Here is a 20,840-nt window from a genome sequence, read left to right as displayed (position 1 = left end):
ACAGATTATATGAAAGATTAACGTCAAGTTTATTTATTTACTTTTTCTTTCTTTCCTTCCTTCCTTTTCTTTTTCTTTCTTTCTTCTTTTCATTTTTTTGAGGGGGTGGTGGTGGTGCTTCAGATCAAACCTAGGCAAGCAATTGACCACCGAGCTACATCCCCTGCAAATACCTTCTGTGCGTCACCGCATGACGGTGTCCCCTCTAGTTCTAGCTTCTTTAATCATTTAGAAATTGCCTCTGCAAGGTCTGGTGGTCTGGTGGTGAGTACCTCTAACCCAGCACTCCATTGGAGGCAGAGGCTGGAAGCAAGGGGGATTTCCAGGAAAGCATGGGTTTTGATACTCTACCTCAAAAAACAAACAAAACCTTTAGTTTGCAAAATATTTATTTATAGAGAAACAAAAAGTTCAATCAAATTACTTCTAAGTCTATGCAACAAAAATATGGGCAATATTTACATCATAAATCCAGATCTCGGTACCCTACCCCACCCTTTAAAAAATATTACATCTGCAAGCACCACTGACTTCTTAGTTAGCAAGTAAGGCATTATTATCCTTATTCGGAAAGGTAACGGAGAGAGAGTAAGTCTCACGTCTTCTCTGGCCAGTCCTAAGCAGAGCTGTAACTTGAGGAAGAATCAGACTTATAGTTCCAGGCTGACAAGCCTGCTTCCTTCATCCACTGGATCAGCTGGCGCTCACTGCAGACTCAAGTCCTTCCTTTTGTCCAGCCAAGTGCTCAGTACCTACAGGAGCAAGGCACAGTCGGGAGCCGTGAACCTTAGGGTCAGAGGACGTGTATGCAATTTTATTTATTTTATTGGCAAACAGATAAAACCACTCCTTCTGTACACTATGTACATGAATGTCAACAGTTGCAACAAATGAGACATGGACAGTGAGTTAGCACCTCACTTGCTTTAGCCTTACAACTTGGGCCTCTGAGAGCAGAAGTATCCATTACTCGGTCATTTCCTGCCATCTTGCTACTGGCCTTCCCAGACCACCTCATCCCACTGTGTATTAAATCTGGACCCATTAAGACAAGGAGCTTCCCAGTCACCAGACCTTCAGGCCCTTCAGTCACCTCTGAAGATAGACTCACAAGAAGATAGACACAAGGTTCCCTCCACACCATCCTTGTTCACACAGGCTTCAGGAATCCCATCCCAGAAAGCACATTCCCTGTCTTGCAGCACTGTTATACACTGTTATACTGTTATACAGTACCTGGATCTGCTCCAAGACTTCCCGCTGCATCTCCACAGCCATGTGGTATATGTGATGATTGGAGTCGTTGTACATCACAGCATTTTGGAACATCAGCATCAGATCCCGCTGGAATTCAGCCATGGTGTGGATGCGTCCCTTAGACAGATTCCTCTTCAGGGTTGTTAAGTCCATGGGTCTGCAGAAGCCAGAGCAAATCAAACCTTAATATGTAAGGTCTAATGAACTAGTATTTTGGAGGCAAGGCCAGAAGAAACCCATGAGTTTGAGGATAGAGTGATTTACACAGTGATTCCAAGTCAGTATGAGTGAGGCCCCATCCCAGAACAGACAGGCAAGAATTGTAGTGCCTATAGCAAGCTCTTGAAAACTGGTTCTTAGTGAAATAGCAACTACACTGTTTTGTTTTTGTTTTTGTCAACTTGATACAAGTTGAGATCACGGGATGAGGGAGCCTCAATTAAGAAAGTGTTTCCATTACACTGGCCTACGGGCATGTTGGGGCTGGTTTGTTTGTTTGTTTGTTTGTTGATTAATGATGTATGCCCACTGTGGGTAGTGCTACTCCTGGACAGATGGTCCTGAGTTCTGTACGAAAGCAGGCTGAGTAAGCCATGAGCAAGCCAGTAAGCAGCACTCCCCCATGGCCTCTGCTTCAGGTCCTGCCTCCAAGTTCCTGATCTGAGTTCCTGTCCTGACTTCCCTGGAAGATGGCCTACAAGCAGTAAGATAGAATAAAACCTTTTCTCCTCCAAGTTGACTTTGGTCACAGTGTTTACCACAAGAATGGAAAGCAAACTAGAAGAGTAGTGAAGATACCAATTTTCATAAAACAATAAAATAGCAGCAGATCCATCTGATCCTTCATAAAGGCCAAGCACTATGCTGAGCACATTCTATAGTAAATTAATCCTCTCAATAAACACACAATGTAGGCATTACTTATCATCATTGTCATTTTAGAGGCACTGGGTATTGAACTTAGGATAGCATTTCTCAACCTGTAGATCACAACCCTTTTCGGGATCGCATATCAGATGTCCTGCACATTAGATAACTTACATCACAATTCCAAACAGTAGCAAAAGTACAGTCATGATATAGCAACAAAATAATTTTATGGTTGTGGGAGTCACAACAACATGAGAGACTGTGTTGAAGGTCACTGCACCAGGAAGGTTGAGAACCACTGCCCTTACACATCCTAGGCAAGTAGCTTCTCGACAAACCTCTATCCCAGCCCTCCTTTTCAAGTTTTACAGACAACATCTTATGAAGCTGCCAGGCTGGCCTTGAACTTGTTTTCCTACTGCATTGTCACAGAGAGTTAGTCTCTCAGGCTTGCTGACCCTAGGCCCACTGTGACCACTGTTTTTGAGATGGGGTTTGCTGGGCATGGTGGCATCTACTTTCAGCCCAGCCCTTCGAAGGCAGAAGCCGCAGGGCTGGCTGGCTTGCCATTGCTTCTGCTGGCCTTCACCTGATGTTATCACCATGGGAGCACCAAGGAGAAGAAAAAGATGGCTCCTGTTGTGCTAGAAACTCTTAATAGAAAAAGGCATTTCAGAGCTGAAGGCGAAGCTGCTGAAAAGAAATGTTCCCAAAGGATGCCTCAACAACAACAACAACAACCCCACGCTGTCACAAGGAACACACAGATGGACTGAGCTGAGACTACAATGGCCAGATGGCAAGAGTAGCTGGCAACGTCTGTGTACTTTGCAAACTCAAATTGGCATTTGTCATCAAAATCAGAGATGTCACTGTTGTGGTTTGAATGTAAAATATCCCCTACAGTCCATGTGTGTGAACAACTGGTCCCCAAGTTGTGGAACCTTTAGAAGAAGGTAGAGCCCTGCTGCAAGAGAAATGTCATGGGGGAGCACAGGCTTCCTGTTCTCTCTCTCTCTCTCTCTCTCTCTCTCTCTCTCTCTCTCTCTCTCTCTCTCTCTGTCCTCTCTCTGCTTCCTATGACCTGGCCAGCCTCTTGTTCTCTCTTGTTCTTCTTCTACACCTTCCACAACATGATGGACTGTATTGCTCTGGAACTGTGAGCAAAATAAGTCCTTTATCTCCTAAGTTGCTTTTTGGTTGGTTAGCTGGTTGGTTGATTTTTTTAAGACAGAGTCTCTCAAAGTACCCCTGGCTTTCTTAGGATTCTCTATGTAGACCAGGCTAGACAGAACTCGTAGAGATATACTTGCCCCTGCTTTTCTGAGTGCGTGACCACACGCAGCTCTAAGTTGATGTCTTATGAGTATTTTATTACAGGGACAGAAAGTAACTGTAAGACAGAAACTGGTACCAGGAGTGGGGCCACTGCTGTGATAAATCTGACTTTAAGGTTCTTAGGTCTTTGAAGCTAATTTTGGAGATGAAACTGAAAGGGCTTGGAAACTTGGGCTAGAAAGGCCCTTAATCGTTATGAGATGAGTTTTATAGGTTCTTTTGGTAGGAGTTTGTAAGACAAAGAGGCAGAGGAAAATGCAGAATGTAGGGGCTTAGCTCATGAGGTTTCAGAGGTGAACAAGAATTCTACTGGGAACTGTGTTAAAGGCCATTCAGGTTTCTGGCAAGGCATTTGGATAGACTCTGTCAATGTCTGGGCACTTGAGGGAGGCTGAATTAAAGTCATGGACTGATCTGTCTGTTGGAGGAAATTTCATGTCAGGAAAGCATAAGGCTGTGTATTGTTCATGTTTTCATTCAGATCCGTAGTGAAAAAGAGCAACAAGTGGAACAAAGGAAATAAAAATCTGAAATGTAGCAAGGAAGGGAACTGGAGTTAGACAGTCAGAAGCTGCCATGTGGGTGCTGGGAGTTGAACTCTGGTCCTTTGGAAGAGCAGTCCATGTTTTTAACCACTGAGCCATCTCTCCAGCCCTAGCTGTTTTTTTTTTTTTTTTTTTGAGGCAGGGTTTCTCTGTGTAGCCATTGCTGTCCTGGAACATGCTCTGTAGACCAGGCTTTGTCTCAAACTAGAGATCTGCCTGCCTCTGTCTCCTAAGTGCTGGGATCAAAGGTGTGTGCCTCTTAAGAGGCAAATACCTCTTAATACTGTTTTGTTGGGGGCTAAGTTTCAACATGAGTTTTATTATTTTTAATTGCCATAACTGAGGATATGTGTGTGCGTGAGTGTGAGTGTGTGTATGTGAGTGTGTATCTGTGTATATGTGTGTAAGTGTGTGTATGTGAGTGTGTACCTGTGTATATGTGTGTGTATGAGTGTGTGTGTGTGTATGTGTGTGTGAGTGTGTATGTGAGTATGTGGGTATATATGAGTGTGTGCCTGTGTATATTTGAGTGTGTATGTGTGCGTGTGTGTATGTGTATGTGAGTGTGTGCCTGTGTATATTTGTGTGTGTGGGGGTATATGAGTGTGTGCCTGTGTATATTTGAGTGTGTATGTGTGCGTGTGTGTATGTGTATGTGAGTGTGTGCCTGTGTATATTTGTGTGTGTGGGGGTATATGAGTGTGTGCCTGTGTATATTTGAGTGTGTATGTGTGCGTGTGTGTATGTGTATGTGAGTGTGTGCCTGTGTATATTTGTGTGTGTGGGGGTATATGAGTGTGTGCCTGTGTATATTTGTGTGTGGGGGGGTATATGAGTGTGTGCCTGTGTATATTTGTTGGGGGGGTATATGAGTGTGTGCCTGTGTATATGTGAGTGTGTGTGTTTGTGTGTGTGTCTGTGTGTGTGTCTATCCACATGAAGGCCAGAGGCTGATATCAGTGCCTTCCTCAGTTGTTCTGTGGCTGTGCCTACAGCTCACTGCTTCATCCTGACTGGCTGGCCAGCATCCCTGGGATCTTCCTGTCTTCACGCCCCAGCAATGCAACTCTAGGTAGGTGCCACTGCCACTGTGCCATGCTTTTGACACAGATGCTGGGGATCCACTCAGGTCCTCACACTGATGCAGACAGACTCTATTATGGCAACATTTGAGATGTACTATGCTAACATCCAAAATTGTCCACTTAGCCAATGTGTTTAATTTCTATTTAACATCTTTATCTTGTCTAAAACTATCTTCCTGAATGAACATAGGATCCCCCTTAAAATTTTCTTCAAGAAAATACTGTCAAATGTGGACAGATCAGGGGATTTGTGCACACATATGTAATTGTAGCACTGTGTAGACTGAGGCAGAAACATCTCCAGTTCGACAAATGGCAAACAAATTTTAAAACAAAACATTAACAATATCTGTAACTCTAGTACTCAAGAGGTAGAGGCAGGAGGCTCTGGAGTTCAGTACCATCGTCAGCTAAGTTTGAGCCCACTCTGGGGTACATTGTCTCAAAAACCGGTAATTTCAGTTAACAGGGAAGCAGAATGGGAAGAAATGGAACTCACGTTTAAAACCAATGTTGATAATGTTGGGGTGGAGAGCAGAAAGCATATTAAATTTTTAAGCCGAAGCTTCATTGCTGTAGACTATGTCTTGAGCTTGTGAGTACCGTAAATAAGGTAAGTGGCCCAGTAGATGGGAGCTAGAGTGAAAAGACAAACAAAGCAGCAGCCAGGGCCTGGTGGGGCGGCTCAGGCCTGCAAGCCTAGCACTTCACAGGTAGAAGCAGAAGGATTTGGAATTCAAGGTCAACTTCAACTATTTGAGACCAGCCTGGGTTACATGCAACCCACAAAACAGAACAGAAAAGCCGAACCAGCCTGGGCTACATGCAACCCACAAGACAACAACAAAGAGAAGAGCCAAGGCAGCCTGGGGTTGTAGCACGGCTGGCAGTGCTTACCTAGCACACACTAAGCCCTGGTCTAACCCTCAGCACCACAAAAATCTGGCATGGTAGAATAAGCCTATCATCCCAGACCTCAGGAATTGGAGTCAGAAGGGTCAGAAGGTCAAGGCCATCCTCAGCTATTTAGCCAGTTTAAGGCTACCCTGGGCTTCATGAGACACTGTCTATAAACAAACAAACAAACAAACAGGCGACCAACCTTTCCCTTGGCCCCTCTCCTACTGACCTTTTCACCACATCCTTGTATCCTGGGGCCTGCTTTTCTGACACAGGTTTCAGAAATGGGCTGCTAAACCTGTTAAGAAACAAACCCAAAGAGGATAAAGAAGCCTGCTGAGTCAGTCTTAAGGAGACAGGTGGCAAGTAACAAGACTACTTAAACTGCAGAGTAGACTAGGCATAGTGGCTCCATAGCACTAAGGAAGCTGAGACCGGAGGATCACCAAGAACAGGCGGCCTGCCTCGAGAGCACATCGAGTGCTAGTTCTAGGCGAGCCAGGCTACAGAGCAAGAACAAATAAGCAGCAATGATGACATATGACTTCTTGTTGACTTCCCAAACAGCAAGAATATAGGGCAGAGGTGGTGGTGCGGTAACCTGTGGAATATTTTAACTATTATGATAGTCTTTCTCTTTCTTTCTCTCTCTTTCCTTCCTTCCTTCCTTCCTTCCTTCCTTCCTTCCTTCTTCCTTTCTTTCTTTCTTAATTTTCGAGACAGAGTTTCTCTATGTAGCCCTGGCTGTCCTGGAACTTGCTTTGTAGACCAGGCTGGCCTCGAACTCATGGAGATCCTCCTGCTTCTGCCTCTTGAGTGCTGGGATTCAAGTGCACCACCATGCCATGCCCTGCTCAATATGATCTTTTTAAATTAAAGGCTCACAAATTTGTTCAAGTTTTCCAAGACCCTGGTTTTTAGTTTCCCTTTTAAAAATATTTATTTCATGTTGTGTGTATGAATGTTTTGAGTCCATGCATATGTGTACATGTTTGTAGTACCCACAGAAGCCAGAAGGGGTCACCTGAGGCCCTAAAACTTGAGTGCTGGTCACTGTGGGTGCTGGTCACTGAACCTAAGTCATCTGCAAGAGCAGCTAGTACTCTTACCTGCTAAGCTCTCTCTCTAGTCATTTGTTTGTTTTGGGGCAGGGTCTCATATAGCTCAGGCTAGCCTCAAACTTGCTATACTGCAAAGGATGACCATGCATTTCTGATTCTTTTTCCTTGACTCCTCAAGTGCTGAAACTATAGGTGTATACCTGTATACAGGTATATGCAACACTGAGGATTAAATCTGGGTCTTCATGACTGCTAAGCAGTCGTTTTGCCAACTGAGCCATGTCCATTGCTCTGAGGACCTGTTACTGTGGGGAAGAAAATCTACATATGGGAAGGAAGCATATATGTCCATTTCCCTAAGGTTGGGATGGAAGGCTTATGTGGCCCCAGCCAGGGTTTGCTATGCTCAGATGAAACCTAGGACTTCATGTACTCTGTGAAGGCTCATCACCAGCTAAACTGCAGCCCACACCCCAACTGTGGCTTGCAGGAGGGATGGCCATATCCCCTTCTGTGCTCATAGTCAAGTATGTGTTTTGGTTCTGGAAATAAAATCTCTCTTTGGAAACCTACCTGTGACTGGCAATCATCTTCCAGACTTGCAAAAGAGTCTTCTTAAATAGGAAATGATCCTGAATAGGATCACCTTGGCTTAGGTCACTCCTACAGAATACATGACAGAAAAGAGACAGTCGCTTCAGAAGTGGCCCTGTGTCTCACTAGGTGGGGAATGAGGCTTTCTCAAGCCATAGAGCTCCTAATTATGCATTTGAGGGAATATAATATTATAGGTATGAAAATGTACTTAATATTTTTATAAAGGAGAGCAAACTATATATTTTTAACATTTTTTCTTTTATGTGCCTCTGTGTATGCCTGTGTGAATTTATGTGCATCAAGAGTGAACTGGTACCGGTGGAGGGCAGTAGGGTGCCTTTGATAGTGAAGTCACAGGTGGCAGTGAGCTGCCTCTTATGAATGCTGGGAACTGAACCAAGTTCTCAACAAGAGCAGCAAGGGCTCTTAGCTGCTGAGCCATCCTCTCCAACCACAATAAACTCTATCACTGCTACCCAATGAAGTGGTTACCTTCGTTGGCTTATTTCATATTTCTCTTTTTTTCTTTTGAGATAGGGTCTTGTGTAAAACAGCTGGCCTTGAACTAGCTATGTAGCTGAAAATGACCCTGAACTACTAACCATGCTTCCTCCATGTTCTACAGTATTTAGTAGTTAGGTTTCAGCCACCATGCTGGGTGTTCACTACAAATCTCAAATTGCTTGTGCCCTTTTCTTTTTTCTCTTCCCCCTTCCACCTACCCTGGTATTTAGAGAAAGGGTCAGCTATAAAGTTAAGACTAGTCTAAAAATCTCTGCTTATAGTCAGGCAGTGGTGGCGCATGCCTTTAATCCCAGCCAGCCACCAGCCACCAGCCTGGTCTACAGAGTGAGTTCCAGGACAGTCAGAGTTACAAACCCAGTCTTGAAAAACAAACAAAAACAATGAAACAAAACAAAACAAGCAACAACAAAACTCCAATGTTTTGTCCAGTATGGCTTTAAACTGGCCATTCAGCCTCTATCCTGAATCTCTAGTTTCCCAAATGCTGGGATTGCAGGTGTCTGCCTGGTCATCTGTGCCTTGTCTACTCCTGTTCAGTTGCACCTGTGATTATACACAACTGAGCTATAAAGTGGCTTCTGAAGTGGGTGTGGCAGTGACACCTATAATCCAGCACTTTGGAAGTAAAAGCAGGAAGACCAGAGGTTCAAGGCTACAGAATGAGTTAAAGGCCAATCTGGGCTACTCGAGACACTCCCTCAAAAGAAAAAAAGGTTTCTTTAAAAAAAGAAAATAAGTTTTTGTCCAGTGTTCCTTCCTAAGTGCGTATAACCACCTGACACATAGTAGATCCTATTAATTTATTCCTCATATATCAAAGAATTCTCTTATGTTTTATTAGAATATTTCTAAAATTAAATATTTCTCTTATTTTCTTTTTTGTTTGTTTTTGTTGTTATTTTGTTTTTTTGAGATAAGGTCTCTCTGTGTAGCCCAGGCTGTCCTGGAACTCTCTCTGTAGACCAGGCTGGCCTCGAACTCATAGATTTGCCTCCTCTGCCTCCAAGTACTAGGATTAAATGTGTGTGCCACCAACGCCCAACTAGATATTTTTCCTTTTTATTCTCTCTGTATGCCTCATTAAGAGCAGGCAAGTTTAGCAATCTGAAGCTCCATTCCTTGGGCTATACACATACCAACCATTTTTCTAGGAATGCATCTGGCAGCCCTTACCTGAATGCACTATGCACACACATCCTTCTCTGAACAATGTACCCAGAAACCTGTCAGCAGCCTGGGACCCCTACTTGTATTAGGCTGCATGTACCTGCTTTACACAGTAGAAACATGCTAGTCTCCTCAGCAACCTTCTTAATAATGGCCACCCTCTGCTTTCATTCTCAAGTGGGCCCATTTGCCCTAGATAGTTCTGGGTGCAAACTGTGTCTCCTAACTGAACTTTTTCTTTTTTTTCCCCTCTCTGTTCTGGAGATTAAACCCAAGTCCTCATGCATGCTAGCCTGTAGCCCTCAGCCCTCTTCCATATAGGAATCTTAGTTGTTTTAGGGTTTTTCCTAATTTATTTTATAGTTTGTGTGTGTGTGTGAACGTGCACTCAGGTCCGCAGGTTGGCAACCTTTACACACTGAATTCTCTCTCTGACCCTTTTTCATCTTTTAATATTTATTTATTTATTTAGGTACTAGGACTTCTTGTCTTCTGGGCAAGCACTCCATCACTAAGCTATAACCTTAGCTTCATAATCGTTAAAAAAAATCTACTATAGATTTATTTCTCCTTATGATACTTCCTTCCTTGGGCTAAATTCTCTAATTTTGCTTTTCTTTCAAGATACAATAGTTCAATATTTTATCTCACCTTATAATTTTCCCAGTTGAAAAATTTTCTGTTGAGTCAGGTGGAGGTGGCACACACCTTTAGTCTCAGGACTCAGGAGGCAGAGGCAGGTGGATGTCTGAGTCTGAGGCCAGCCTGGTCTCCAGAGTGAGTTCCAGGATCACTAGGACTACACAGAAACCCTGTGTCAGGGCAGAAGGTAAAGGGAGAAAGAAGAGTTTCCTGTTTACGCCAAAGTTGAGAGTCTGTGTTAAGTAATTCCACATTATATGCAGTATAATTCCCTTGAAAACATTCTCCTTTTTTTCTTTTATTTTACTTTTTTTTTTTTTTTTTTTTTAGACAGGGTTTCTCTGTGTAGCCCTGGATATCCTGGAACTCACTCTGTAAACCAGGCTGCCTAGAACTCAGAAATCCGCCTGTCTCTGCCTCCTAAGTGCTGGGATTAAAGGTGTGTGCCACCACTGCCCGGCAAAAGCATTCTCTTAACACTAAATTTTTACATTCTCTAAATCAGGCATGGTGGCACATCTGTAATTCCAGCACTTGAGAGACAGAAACAGGAAGATCAGAAGTTCATCATCCTTGGCTGCACAGAGGATTCAAGGTTAGCCTGGGCTACATGAGACCCTGTCTCAGGAAAAACAAATCACATTATCATTTTGCGCTATATACCAAATGGTATCCGTCAATGTGATACTACAGTTCCTATTATCTCTTCAGTCTTATGCCTCCTAACAGCTGTCTTCAGCATCTAATGTAATACTTCACCTGTATCTAGATTCAATATTTGGACTTATTTTATTTTTATTTGATGTATATGAACGTTTTGATTGCATGGATCCCCTGGCACTGGAGTTACAGATGTTTTTGAGCCGCCTTGTGGGTGCTGGTAACCAAACTCTGGTCCCCTACTAAAGCAGCAAGTGTTTATAACTGCTGATTCATCTCTCCAGCTCCATTTTAAAAATTTACTAATTTATTTTGAGATATGGTCTAAGGTCTAAGTATCCCTGGCTAGCCCAGAACTTGCTATGTAGAACAGGCTGGCCTTGAACTCACAGAGATCTACCTGACTTTATATCCTAAGAGCTGGGATAAAGGCTTGCACCACCACACTTGGCCTCACCTGAATCTAAATTGTGTACCATCAAATCATATAGTTTTACTATGATCTTTACTCAATTTATTCCTAAAAGCTATTATTTACCAAAAACCCACTATCCAAATAAGACATTTATAGCACAAATTTCTTTTCTTTTTTTCCTATTTTATTTAATTTTTAAGATTTTATTTTTGTTTTGTAAGTCTGTGTGTTTCTGTGTACATGAGTGCAGTGCCAGAGAAGGCCAGAAGAGGGCATCAGATTCCCTGGCGCTGAGTTACAGATGGTTGTGAGCCTCCGGATATGGGTGCTGGGAAACGAACTTGGGTCTTCTGCAAGAGTAGCAGTAGCAAGTGTTCTTAACTGCTGAGCCATCTCTCCAGCCATTCCTATTTTATTTAATGTTTTTATTAGCATATATTAATTATACATAATAATGAATTTCATTACATTTTCATACATGCACATTAATATATTTCAATCATCTTCACCACCCTCACCATCTCTTGTCCTCCTCCAACTCCTGCTAATCTCCTTCCTTTTCCCAGACAGCCTCACTTCTACTTCTGTATGTGTGTGTGTGTGTGTGTGTATGCCTGTGGGGGGTATGTGTATGTGTGTGTATGTGTGTGTTGTGTGGGGGGGTTGGGTGGTTGTATGTGTGTGTGTGGGTGTATATGTGTTGGGGTGTATGTGTGTGTATGTATGCATGTGTGTGGGGGTATGTGTACGTGTATGTATGCATGTGGGGGGGTATGTGTATGTGTGTGTATGTGTGTATGTTGTGTGGGGGGGTTGGGTAGTTGTATGTGTGTGTGTGGGTGTATGTGTGTTGGGGTGTATGTGTGTGTATGTATGCATGTGTGGGGGGGTATGTGTATGTGTGTGTATGCCTGTGGGGGGTATGTGTATGTGTGTGTATGTGTGTGTTGTGTGGGGGGGTTGGGTGGTTATATGTGTGTGTGTGGGTGTATGTATATGTGTGTTGGGGTGTATGTGTATGCATGTATGCATGTGGGGGGGTATGTGTGTATTGGGGGGTGTATTTGTGTATATGTGTGTATGTGTGGGGGGTATGTGTGTGTGTATTGGGGGTGTATGTGTGGGTATGGGGGGATTGTATGTGTGTGGGTGTGGGTGAGTGTGTCCCAATGAGTGTCATTAAGTTTGTTTACAGGAGGGTGGATGGGAGATTTGTTTATAGTGGCATGTGTGCCTTAAGACTTTAATCACTCAGACTAAATTAACAATAGTTCCTTTGTACTAGATTGTAGAACTTCATACATTTACTTAATAAGTATTTAATACATCCACTATATGTACTATGGAAGGTTTTATAAACTCAAAATTAGCCAACTGTGCATATTTTAAGAATTTCTATCTTAGCTTTATTTTACCTATATGGAGATACATCAAGCAACATAACTAGTAAAAGCAAAGGGAGGAGACAGTACCTGTGTAGTAGAAGAGGGACCAGAAGGCCCCATCTCTCTGGTCCCTGTCAGTAGGACTAGGAAATGGGTGAGAAGAGAGTCTGGAGAATGTCTGTTTTGTTTTCCATGTCTGCTAGAACATAGTCCTTGAGTATGCTAGCCAGGAGCTCCGTCAATGAGCCCCACCACTGGGTGTACCTCCACTCCACCCCAGGGACTGCTGGTCACCCAGGGAGTGAGTGAATTCTGGAATTATAAGTATGAGGCACCAAGCCCAGCGATGGGACAGTGTTTTTAGAGGAGTTTTAAGCTTCTGCTTTAACATAAGAATTCAGCTTTCTATATCTCCCCTTAGGATAATTGGCTAAGCCTGTAAGTCACTTAGGAGGTAGAAGCAGCAGGATCAGAAGTTTGAGCTCCTTCTTACCTACATACAGAGTTCTAGGCCAACTTAGGTTGCATGAGACTGTTCAAAAACCAAATAAACAAAACGAGTGTTTGGTCAGCAGACATCACTGGGGCTGTGCTATTGCTTCCTTTTTTCTCTCCTGCCTCTTCCCTCCCTTTCTTCTTTCCTTTTTTTTCTTTTAGATAGAGAAGACATATACTTTTTTTTTTTTCTGAATTGAAACATTCCATTTTGAAGTGAAACTCCTTAAAGACCCAGGAAATTGCCAGGTATGTTGGCACACGCCTCTAATCCCAGCACTTGGGAGGTAGAGCTAGGTGGATCTCTGTGAGTTTAGGCCAGCCTGGTCAATCTAGGATGTTCCAGGACCGCTAGGGTGATGTATACTTAAGACCTTGTCTCAAAACAAAACAAATGAGCAAACAAACAAACAAGACCTGGGGAGTTCTAAAGGAGGCTCAGTCAGGAAACTCAGGTCTGGCAAACCTCAGAACTGAAAAGATTCACAGGACCCTCCCCCACAAAATTATATAAATAGTAAGGACTTCTGAGGAGGCCCCAATTTATTGAGCTGCCTACACTTGAACAGAAAGATCCATGGTTTCATCTTTCAGAAGCTGTTACCCAGTATGGGAAGAGTTTCAGGGATACAGCTGCCTCTGTGATGATCGTTCCCCTGTAAGAAGCCCCTCCCCTATCTTTCAGTAAATGACCCTAGCAAACTCCTCCCTTAGTTCTCCAGGTTGGACTCTGGAGGTCCCATTCCTTTGTTCTGTCATCAGTTCCCTAGTGAAGTAAATATATGTCTGTTCACATTTCCCCAGTAATAATGTCACATGAAAACAGGTTCATTATATAGTCCAGAGCATCAGCCTGAGTGCTGAGATTACAGCCTGCCTGCACCAACATATCTGGCTAGTTTTTGTTTTCTAGTAAACAATCTGAGCAAGACATGGTGGAACACTTGTTATCCCAGCACTGAGGAGTCAGAGACAGGAGGAGCATTACAAGGCACAGGACAGCAAGACTTGCCTAGTAAGACCATTTTTTCCCATAATAAATAGATAAAATATGGTCTTCAGTGCCTCAATTACCTATAAAAAATAAAACAATTATATTAACACTTTCCCAATATATGTGCAAGATAAAGGGAAAGCATAAACTTTAATCTTAAAGAGCCAGGGATGATGGTTTCCAACACTTGGAAGATAGAAAAAGATCAATATTTCAAGTTCATCTTCAAGTACATTCATTTGAAGCTAGCCTGACTACATGAGACCCTGTCTTAGGAAAAATGTAATCATTTTTAAAAAACATTTATCTATAAAATTAACTAATGTTGAGACAGGGTTTTAATCTATAGCTCTGGTTGTCCTGGAACTCACTATGTAGACAGTGTCAGCCTTGAACTCTCAGCTGTTCTCCTACTCCTGCCTCCCTAATGCTGAGATTACAGGATGCACTCCTGGCCCTGCTTTTGTTCAATAGGTTTTTAAGGTTGGTTGGTTGGTTGGTTGGTTTTAGTTTTTGGGTTTTTTTGGTTTTTTGAGACAGGGGTTCTCTGTGTAGCCCTGGCTGTCCTGGAACTCACTCTGTAGATCAGGCTGGCCTCAAACTCAGGGATCCTCCTGCCTCTGCCTCCTGAGTGCTGGGATTAAAGACTGTACCACCACTGCCCAGCCTGTTTCAATAGTTTTTTTTTTTTTAAGGTATATTTTGTATAATAGTAGATCACTTAGCATCATTTCCAAAGTGAGTGCAACCAGTAGTTATTAGGAAGGTTAATTTGTGGAAAGAGACTGTGTTTTCCCCTTTTTCACAGTGCTGGGGACTGAACCTAGGAAGCACCTACTAAGGAAGTGCTCTACCTTACCCATCCATCTACATACCCATCCATGAGACTAATGTCAACAAAACAGCTTTAAAAAGCCTTTATTTAATTTTATATGTATGGGTGTTTTGCTTGCATGTATATATTAGTATTGTGTATCTGCCTGGTACTGAAGGAGGTCAGAAGTGGGTGTCATTTCCCCTGGAACTGGAGTTAAGGGCAGTTGTGAGCCACCAGGTAGGTGCTGGTAACTGAACCCAGGTCCTGGGTTCAGGCCCTACTTGTTACTGGGAACTGAACCCAGTAACAAGTACTCTTAACCACTGAGCCATATATCAGGTTCCAAAACAGGCTTGTTTTATACTAGGATAGCATATAAATATTTATAGTATGTTAAAAATTTAACCTGATTTTTAGCTTGGTAACATAATGAGAACCTTGTTAAAAAAAAATTCTAAGGGTTTTCCACCTGTAGCTTCTTTCTAAAAAAAAAATTTTAAAAACTTACAAAAAATTTATTTCATAATAATGAATTCAAGTAATTTTAAAGAGAAATAAATAAAAGTATGAATCCTAATACTCTTGGAAGTAGGTCTATGTTAGACACCCTAGCAGTGCGGGGGTCACACGCAGGACCTCGAGTGTGCTACACAAGCAGGCAGCAGTGCGGGCGGGGGTCACACGCAGGACCTCGAGTGTGCTACACAAGCAGGCTACCTTAGCTACGCCCAGCCCTATACTTACAGTTGTGAGGAGTTAGTACAGTTGTAAAGGATAGTCACGAGGGGCGCTTCCTGAACTCGGATGCCGTCACGGCCCTCACCTAAAGGGGGCGTGTCTTCTCCATCTGAAGCCGACCCTTCACCTCGATCGTCCTCTTTTGAGACTTGCTGAGCTTCCCCCTGGGAAATCCAAGAAGCACCAGAAACTTTAGAGAGTTACTATCTGCATGATAATTTTACTTACACAGAGTAAATGAAGGCAGACCTTAATGTAAGACGAGGCCAACTCTATGAAGACACTAGAAAAATTAGAGAAAGGTAACTTTAGTAGACAAATAATAGTTTTCAATGATAATCTGAACAATTTAAAAATGGCTTCAAAATGAAAAAGCGAATTTACTCAATTTTAAGTTTGACATTGACCTCTATAGGAAAAAACCAACAATGAACAAAACAACCCCCTCCCCCCCACCCCACAAAACTAATAAACAATGCTTCACTATAACCTGTGGTTTTAAAATCAGCTATTGCAGCCTGACAGACTCTTCTTTCACTTGAAGACTTCCCATTACCCTTCCCTCCTAGTGCCAGGTTCCAGAGGAAGTACAACAGGCTTCACTTGATTCTTTGTTGCAATGCACAAAGGCTCCATTAATTAAATAAGCTACCCATGATCAAAGTTCCTTACATCTTGCAAAGGGACAGCAGGAGAAATTGGCACCATACATTAGTAGTGCCATACACTCACACTGTCAGCACGACTAAGTCTAAGATGGCAAGTGGATGTAACTCAGTCAATCATTCAGTCATTAAATTGTATTAAAGGCACTGGTTTGGTTAGTTGCTGGGGTCATTATGGTGAACATGTAGATATGGTTCTTGGCTCTTTCAGATTAAATTATTCTATGATTATATATATAATATTATACTATTAACCAAGAAAATCTGAAATCCATTCCTTCTATAGAAGTAGCAATATTTGAACTAATACTTGTTGAATATGCTCAGCTGTAGAATGAATATAACCTCACTGTCTCAATCTGTTGATCCTCTGCCCCAACCAAGGTAATGGCACTTAAACATATGGCAAGAACACTCATCATAAGGCAGCCCTGCATATACAAATTCTACTCCCTGAGACCCAGGGTCCTAAAAACTGTGGATTTAGGACATTTAGTTGCAAACTACATGTTTGGTGTATGTTCTATAGCAGAAGCAAGTGCTGGGGGCATAGCAATCAATCAGCCACTGGCATAGTGAAATTTGTATTTTCATTTTATTTTTCAAAGATTTATTTTTATTTTCTGGGGTTGGTGGTACACACCTTTAGTTCTAGCACTCAGAAGACAGAGGCAGGCAGATCTGTTAGAGACCAGCCTGGTCTATATAGTGGGTTCCAGGATAGCAAAAGCTGTATAATGAGATCCTGTCTGAAAGAAACATACATACATACATACATACATACATACATACATACATACATACATATTTTTATTTACATGTGTATGTTTCTGAGTTGTAACGCATGTATGTTGGTGTCCTCAGAGGTCCCCTGGAACTGGAGTTACAGCATTTGTGAGCTGCCTACTCTAGGTGCTGAGAACCCTACTCCTCTGCAAGAGCAGCAGTTCTCTTAAACACTCAGTCATCTCTTTAGCGCCTGAGCTTTTGTTTCAGTAAATAATATTAAGAGTAAGTCGTAGGAACATTTAAGGGTAAGCATTCTGGTAAAAAGCTGGGTAAGACATGGTGGAAAATTCCAGACCTTGGGAAGCTGAGGCTGAAGCAGAAGGATCTCAAGAGTCCCCAGGGCCAAGTGGCCAGATCTGATCTCAAAAGGAAAGACAAGAGAAGGGAAGGGAAAGGGAAAGAGGGAGGGAAGAGGAGAGGGGAAGGAAGGAGAACAAAAAGGAAAAGAAAAAAGTATGGTCTTTCTAACTATGGAAACAATGGCTTCACCATTACCTCAGAGAGGTGGTGGAGAACGTTCTGGGATGTGTCCTGTTCCGCCTCTTCCTGAGGTTCTTCACTCTCGACATCTTCCACAAGAAGCTCACTAGATTCTTTCTCTGGGCTGTTTCCCTCCAGCTCATCTGCATCTGCATCCTCAGTGTCCTTCCAGCTGCCCACATCAAGATCCAGACTGGAGTCCAAAGAGCTGAAGAGGGACCTGCAGTCATTGCTCAACTCAGAGTCATCAGGATTGTCTTGTCTAGAATCCAACCAAACCCACTCACACCCCACCTGTAAACACACAGAAAAAAATGTGTTAATGTAAAAAACAAACAAACAAATCCACTCAAATCAACACGCCCATTACACCCCTATCTTCCAGGTTCATAGAAAAGGTCCAGAAATGTCTATTTATTAGGAGGCATAAAAATCCAGCTAAAGGAAAACAACAGACAAAAAATGTTATGTCTTGGGAAAAATGGCTTCATGTTTATAGTACCCCATTTTAAAACTTGGATTTGTTCATACTCCAGAAGAAGAGAATTAGAACATAGCTGTCTTAATAGACTTGCTTTATCACAAATCACGCAATAGACTTAAGGATAGAAAGGGTTTCCTCAGTGTATACCAATTTTAATCTATTATTAACTTATTAATCATTAGTTTCAAAACACTCATGGTTACCTTTGGCATCCTTCTGGTCATATCTGACTGTCAGAATAAAAACAGAAACACTTGAGTTTTATTCATAGATTCATTCATTTATTTGGAAGTTTTAAAGATTTTTTTTTTTTTAACGTGATGTGTCTGTGTGAGTGAGTGAATGAATACCATACGTGTACATGAATCTGTAAGGGCCAGAAGAGGAAGAGATTGGACCTCTTGCATTACAGGTGGTGGTGAGCCACCTGATGTAGGTGCTGGGAATCAAACTTCAGTCCTCCAGAAGAACAGCAAGCACTCTTTCAACATGTTGATCCATCTGCAGCCCAAAACATAGATTTTAACCACCTTCTCTTGTTCATTACACTTCTTTTTTTTCCAATTTTCTTTTTTCTTTCTTTTAAAGACAGGGTCTCACGTAGCCTGACCTCGCAGTCAGTAGGTAGCTGAAAATGACCTGGTTTTATTTGGTGCTATGAATGGAATCCCGGGTTTCGTGCAATATTAGATGACCTAGCTACATTCCCAGCATCTAGCTACAGCTTTCAACAAGTCTTCTTTTCTTGAGTTCTTGCTTGATCTTCTCCTGTCATTAATTCCTTTAAAGTTTCAACTTTTTCCTCTGTTCAAGTTACTCCCTTGGTTTAAAATTTTTTTAAAATTACTGTTTATGCACATATGCCCGTGTAAAATGTTAGATCCTCAGTTGTTGGAGTTACAGTTGGAAGCGGCCTGATGTGAGTGCTAGGAACTGGACTCAAGTTCTCTGGAAGAGCAGTACTCTCCATCCCACCCTCACCGCTTTTTAAAGTCTTACTCTGTCTTCAAACTCAAAATTCTACTTAAGCTTTACAAGTGCTGGCCAAGTTGTATCACCATGCCTAGCTTTCTAGCCTCCACCACTAGGTGGAGTTCTAGCCCCCACCACTAGGTGGAGTTCTAGCCTCTACCACTAGGTGGAGTGTCTTGTCTCGTCTGTACTTCATTCATAATGACTCCTTATTTTTGCCCCAAACTGTAAGCTTTTCTACCAACCAAAAATTTATCTTTTAATGTATTATATCCACAAACAATTCCAACTTAAATTTTTTTCGAGATATGGTCTCAACCATGCAGCCCTAGCTAGTTTGGAATCATCCTGGGCCAGGCTGACTTGACTCTAGATTCACTTGCCTTTGCCTCTGCAGTGCTGAGATTAAAGCTTGAGTCACCATGCCTAATTTTCCAAATTCCAGTGCCTTGGTATTTGTAACACATGTCAGTTTGTGAAGTGCTTTGTCTTAATTCCTGGACAGACTGAATTCTCTATCATTTTCAAAGACTAACTTCTCCCTTAGCTTAACAAATTTTACATTTTTGAACAGGGTCTTGTGTATCTTGTGGTCTAAATCTTATGTAGCCAGCTATGCCTTTGAACTGATCCTCCATCTACCTCCTGAGTGCCAGGACTGCAGGCTTGTCACAGTGGTAGATGAAGGGCTAGGGATAACATCCAAGGCTTCCTCCATAAACTCCAGAAGCCCTCGAATTTTATCCGTAGTTCCTCTTTAGGGAGTTAACATCTGTGACTTCTACCATATCCTTTATTATTTTTTTAATGACAGTCTCACTAGGTAGCCCTGGCTAGCCTGGTACAATGTAGACCAGGCTGGCCTCGAACTCACAAGAAATTACCTGCCTCTGTCTCTAAAGTCCTGGATTTAAGGATCTTCTTAGACCTTTTTCCAGATAGAATAAAGAATGCCCTATGATTCACTTTATTTTTAAACAGGCTCATGCTAGTTCATTTCACTGCTGAATCAAAGTTTTATTTAGTAACAAAAATTAGAACTGAGATCATATTATTTTTAACACATTAAAAACTTTTAATTACATTTGTGTGTGCACACATCCATGTGTATCTCTGAGAACACAAACGGCACTAAGCGTGGTCAGAGCACACTCTGCAGGAGTCAGTTCTTTCTTCCCACCATGTGGGTTTCAGAGCTCAGACTCAGGTGGTCAGGCACGGTAGCAGGCATCTGACCCCACTGACACACCATGCAGGCCCACTAATACATTGTTTTGAGACAATGTCTCCCTCTGTAGCCCAGGCCAGCTTCAAACTGTCAGCTATTCTCTTGCCTAAGTTTCCCAAGTGCTGGGATTATCGATGTTTCCACGTTGTTTTCAAGTGCTTTCTTTCTCCCAGCACTGACAAGGACACTATCCCAGAGCTGTATCATTACACTACCAGAACACATTTCCAGCCCCAACTTCCACACCCCTCGGAGATTTATGTAAATTTCACAGTAAATTTTGTTTTGTTTTAAGCACTCTTGGACTAGTGTGGTACACACACCTGTAATCCAAGCTATTGGGAAAGTTCAAATTGAAAGATTTTGAGCTCTAGGCTAGCCTTGTCAAAAAGGGAGACTCTACCTCAAAATAACCAAAAAAAAAAAAAAAAAAAAAAAAAAAATGCACAAGAGTTCTACCTAGAGAAACACTGATGGCATGGGCAAAGATAGTACTGTCATCTGACATATCTGCTATATTTGTCCATGCTCTAATCCTATGAAATATAACCAGATCCTGAAAACCTTAATATTTCCCCAAGCATTAGAGAAATGCCCAGTAAAATAGTCAAACAGTCCCTTTTACACAATTAATTCCGACTTTGGTCTTGGCTACTTACCTCCTCAGTCATGGCAGGCAGCTTTAGGACTACTTCTCCACTCTAACAATCTTATCCACAGGTGCTTAGTTA

The 20,840-nt window shown here is 42.2% G+C and overlaps 1 protein-coding gene across 1 annotated transcript; it reads right to left on the bottom strand.

Moving 5' to 3' along the window:
• Positions 1-374: 374 nt before the first annotated feature.
• On the bottom strand, positions 375-20,780 carry LOC117719636 (bromodomain-containing protein 8-like). The gene is made up of 7 exons (XM_076913012.1): positions 20,769-20,780; positions 17,441-17,719; positions 15,498-15,655; positions 7,630-7,719; positions 6,225-6,293; positions 1,237-1,414; positions 375-752 (listed from the first exon to the last, which is right to left on the bottom strand). Exons 1-7 carry the CDS (start codon positions 20,778-20,780, stop codon positions 705-707), a joined length of 834 nt encoding a protein of 277 aa, XP_076769127.1. The 3' UTR covers positions 375-704.
• Positions 20,781-20,840: the final 60 nt, after the last annotated feature.

The sequence above is a fragment of the Arvicanthis niloticus genome, chromosome 14 (genome assembly GCF_011762505.2).
Source record: "Arvicanthis niloticus isolate mArvNil1 chromosome 14, mArvNil1.pat.X, whole genome shotgun sequence".
NCBI lineage: Eukaryota > Metazoa > Chordata > Mammalia > Rodentia > Muridae > Arvicanthis > Arvicanthis niloticus.
The sequence above is the reverse complement of the archived record's forward strand: the minus strand, read 5'-3'. Positions and strand labels throughout refer to the sequence as shown.

Bases quoted from the DNA above. Each gene is read 5' to 3' on its own strand.
- LOC117719636 (XM_076913012.1), bottom strand. The intron at 7,720-15,497 runs GTAAGTATAGGG...TGTATTCTGTAG, and splicing joins TGTACTAACTCCTCACAACT to GAGTGACCTAAGCCAAGGTG. The intron at 6,294-7,629 runs GTAGGTTTCCAA...GTTTCTTAACAG, and splicing joins AAGATGATTGCCAGTCACAG to GTTTAGCAGCCCATTTCTGA.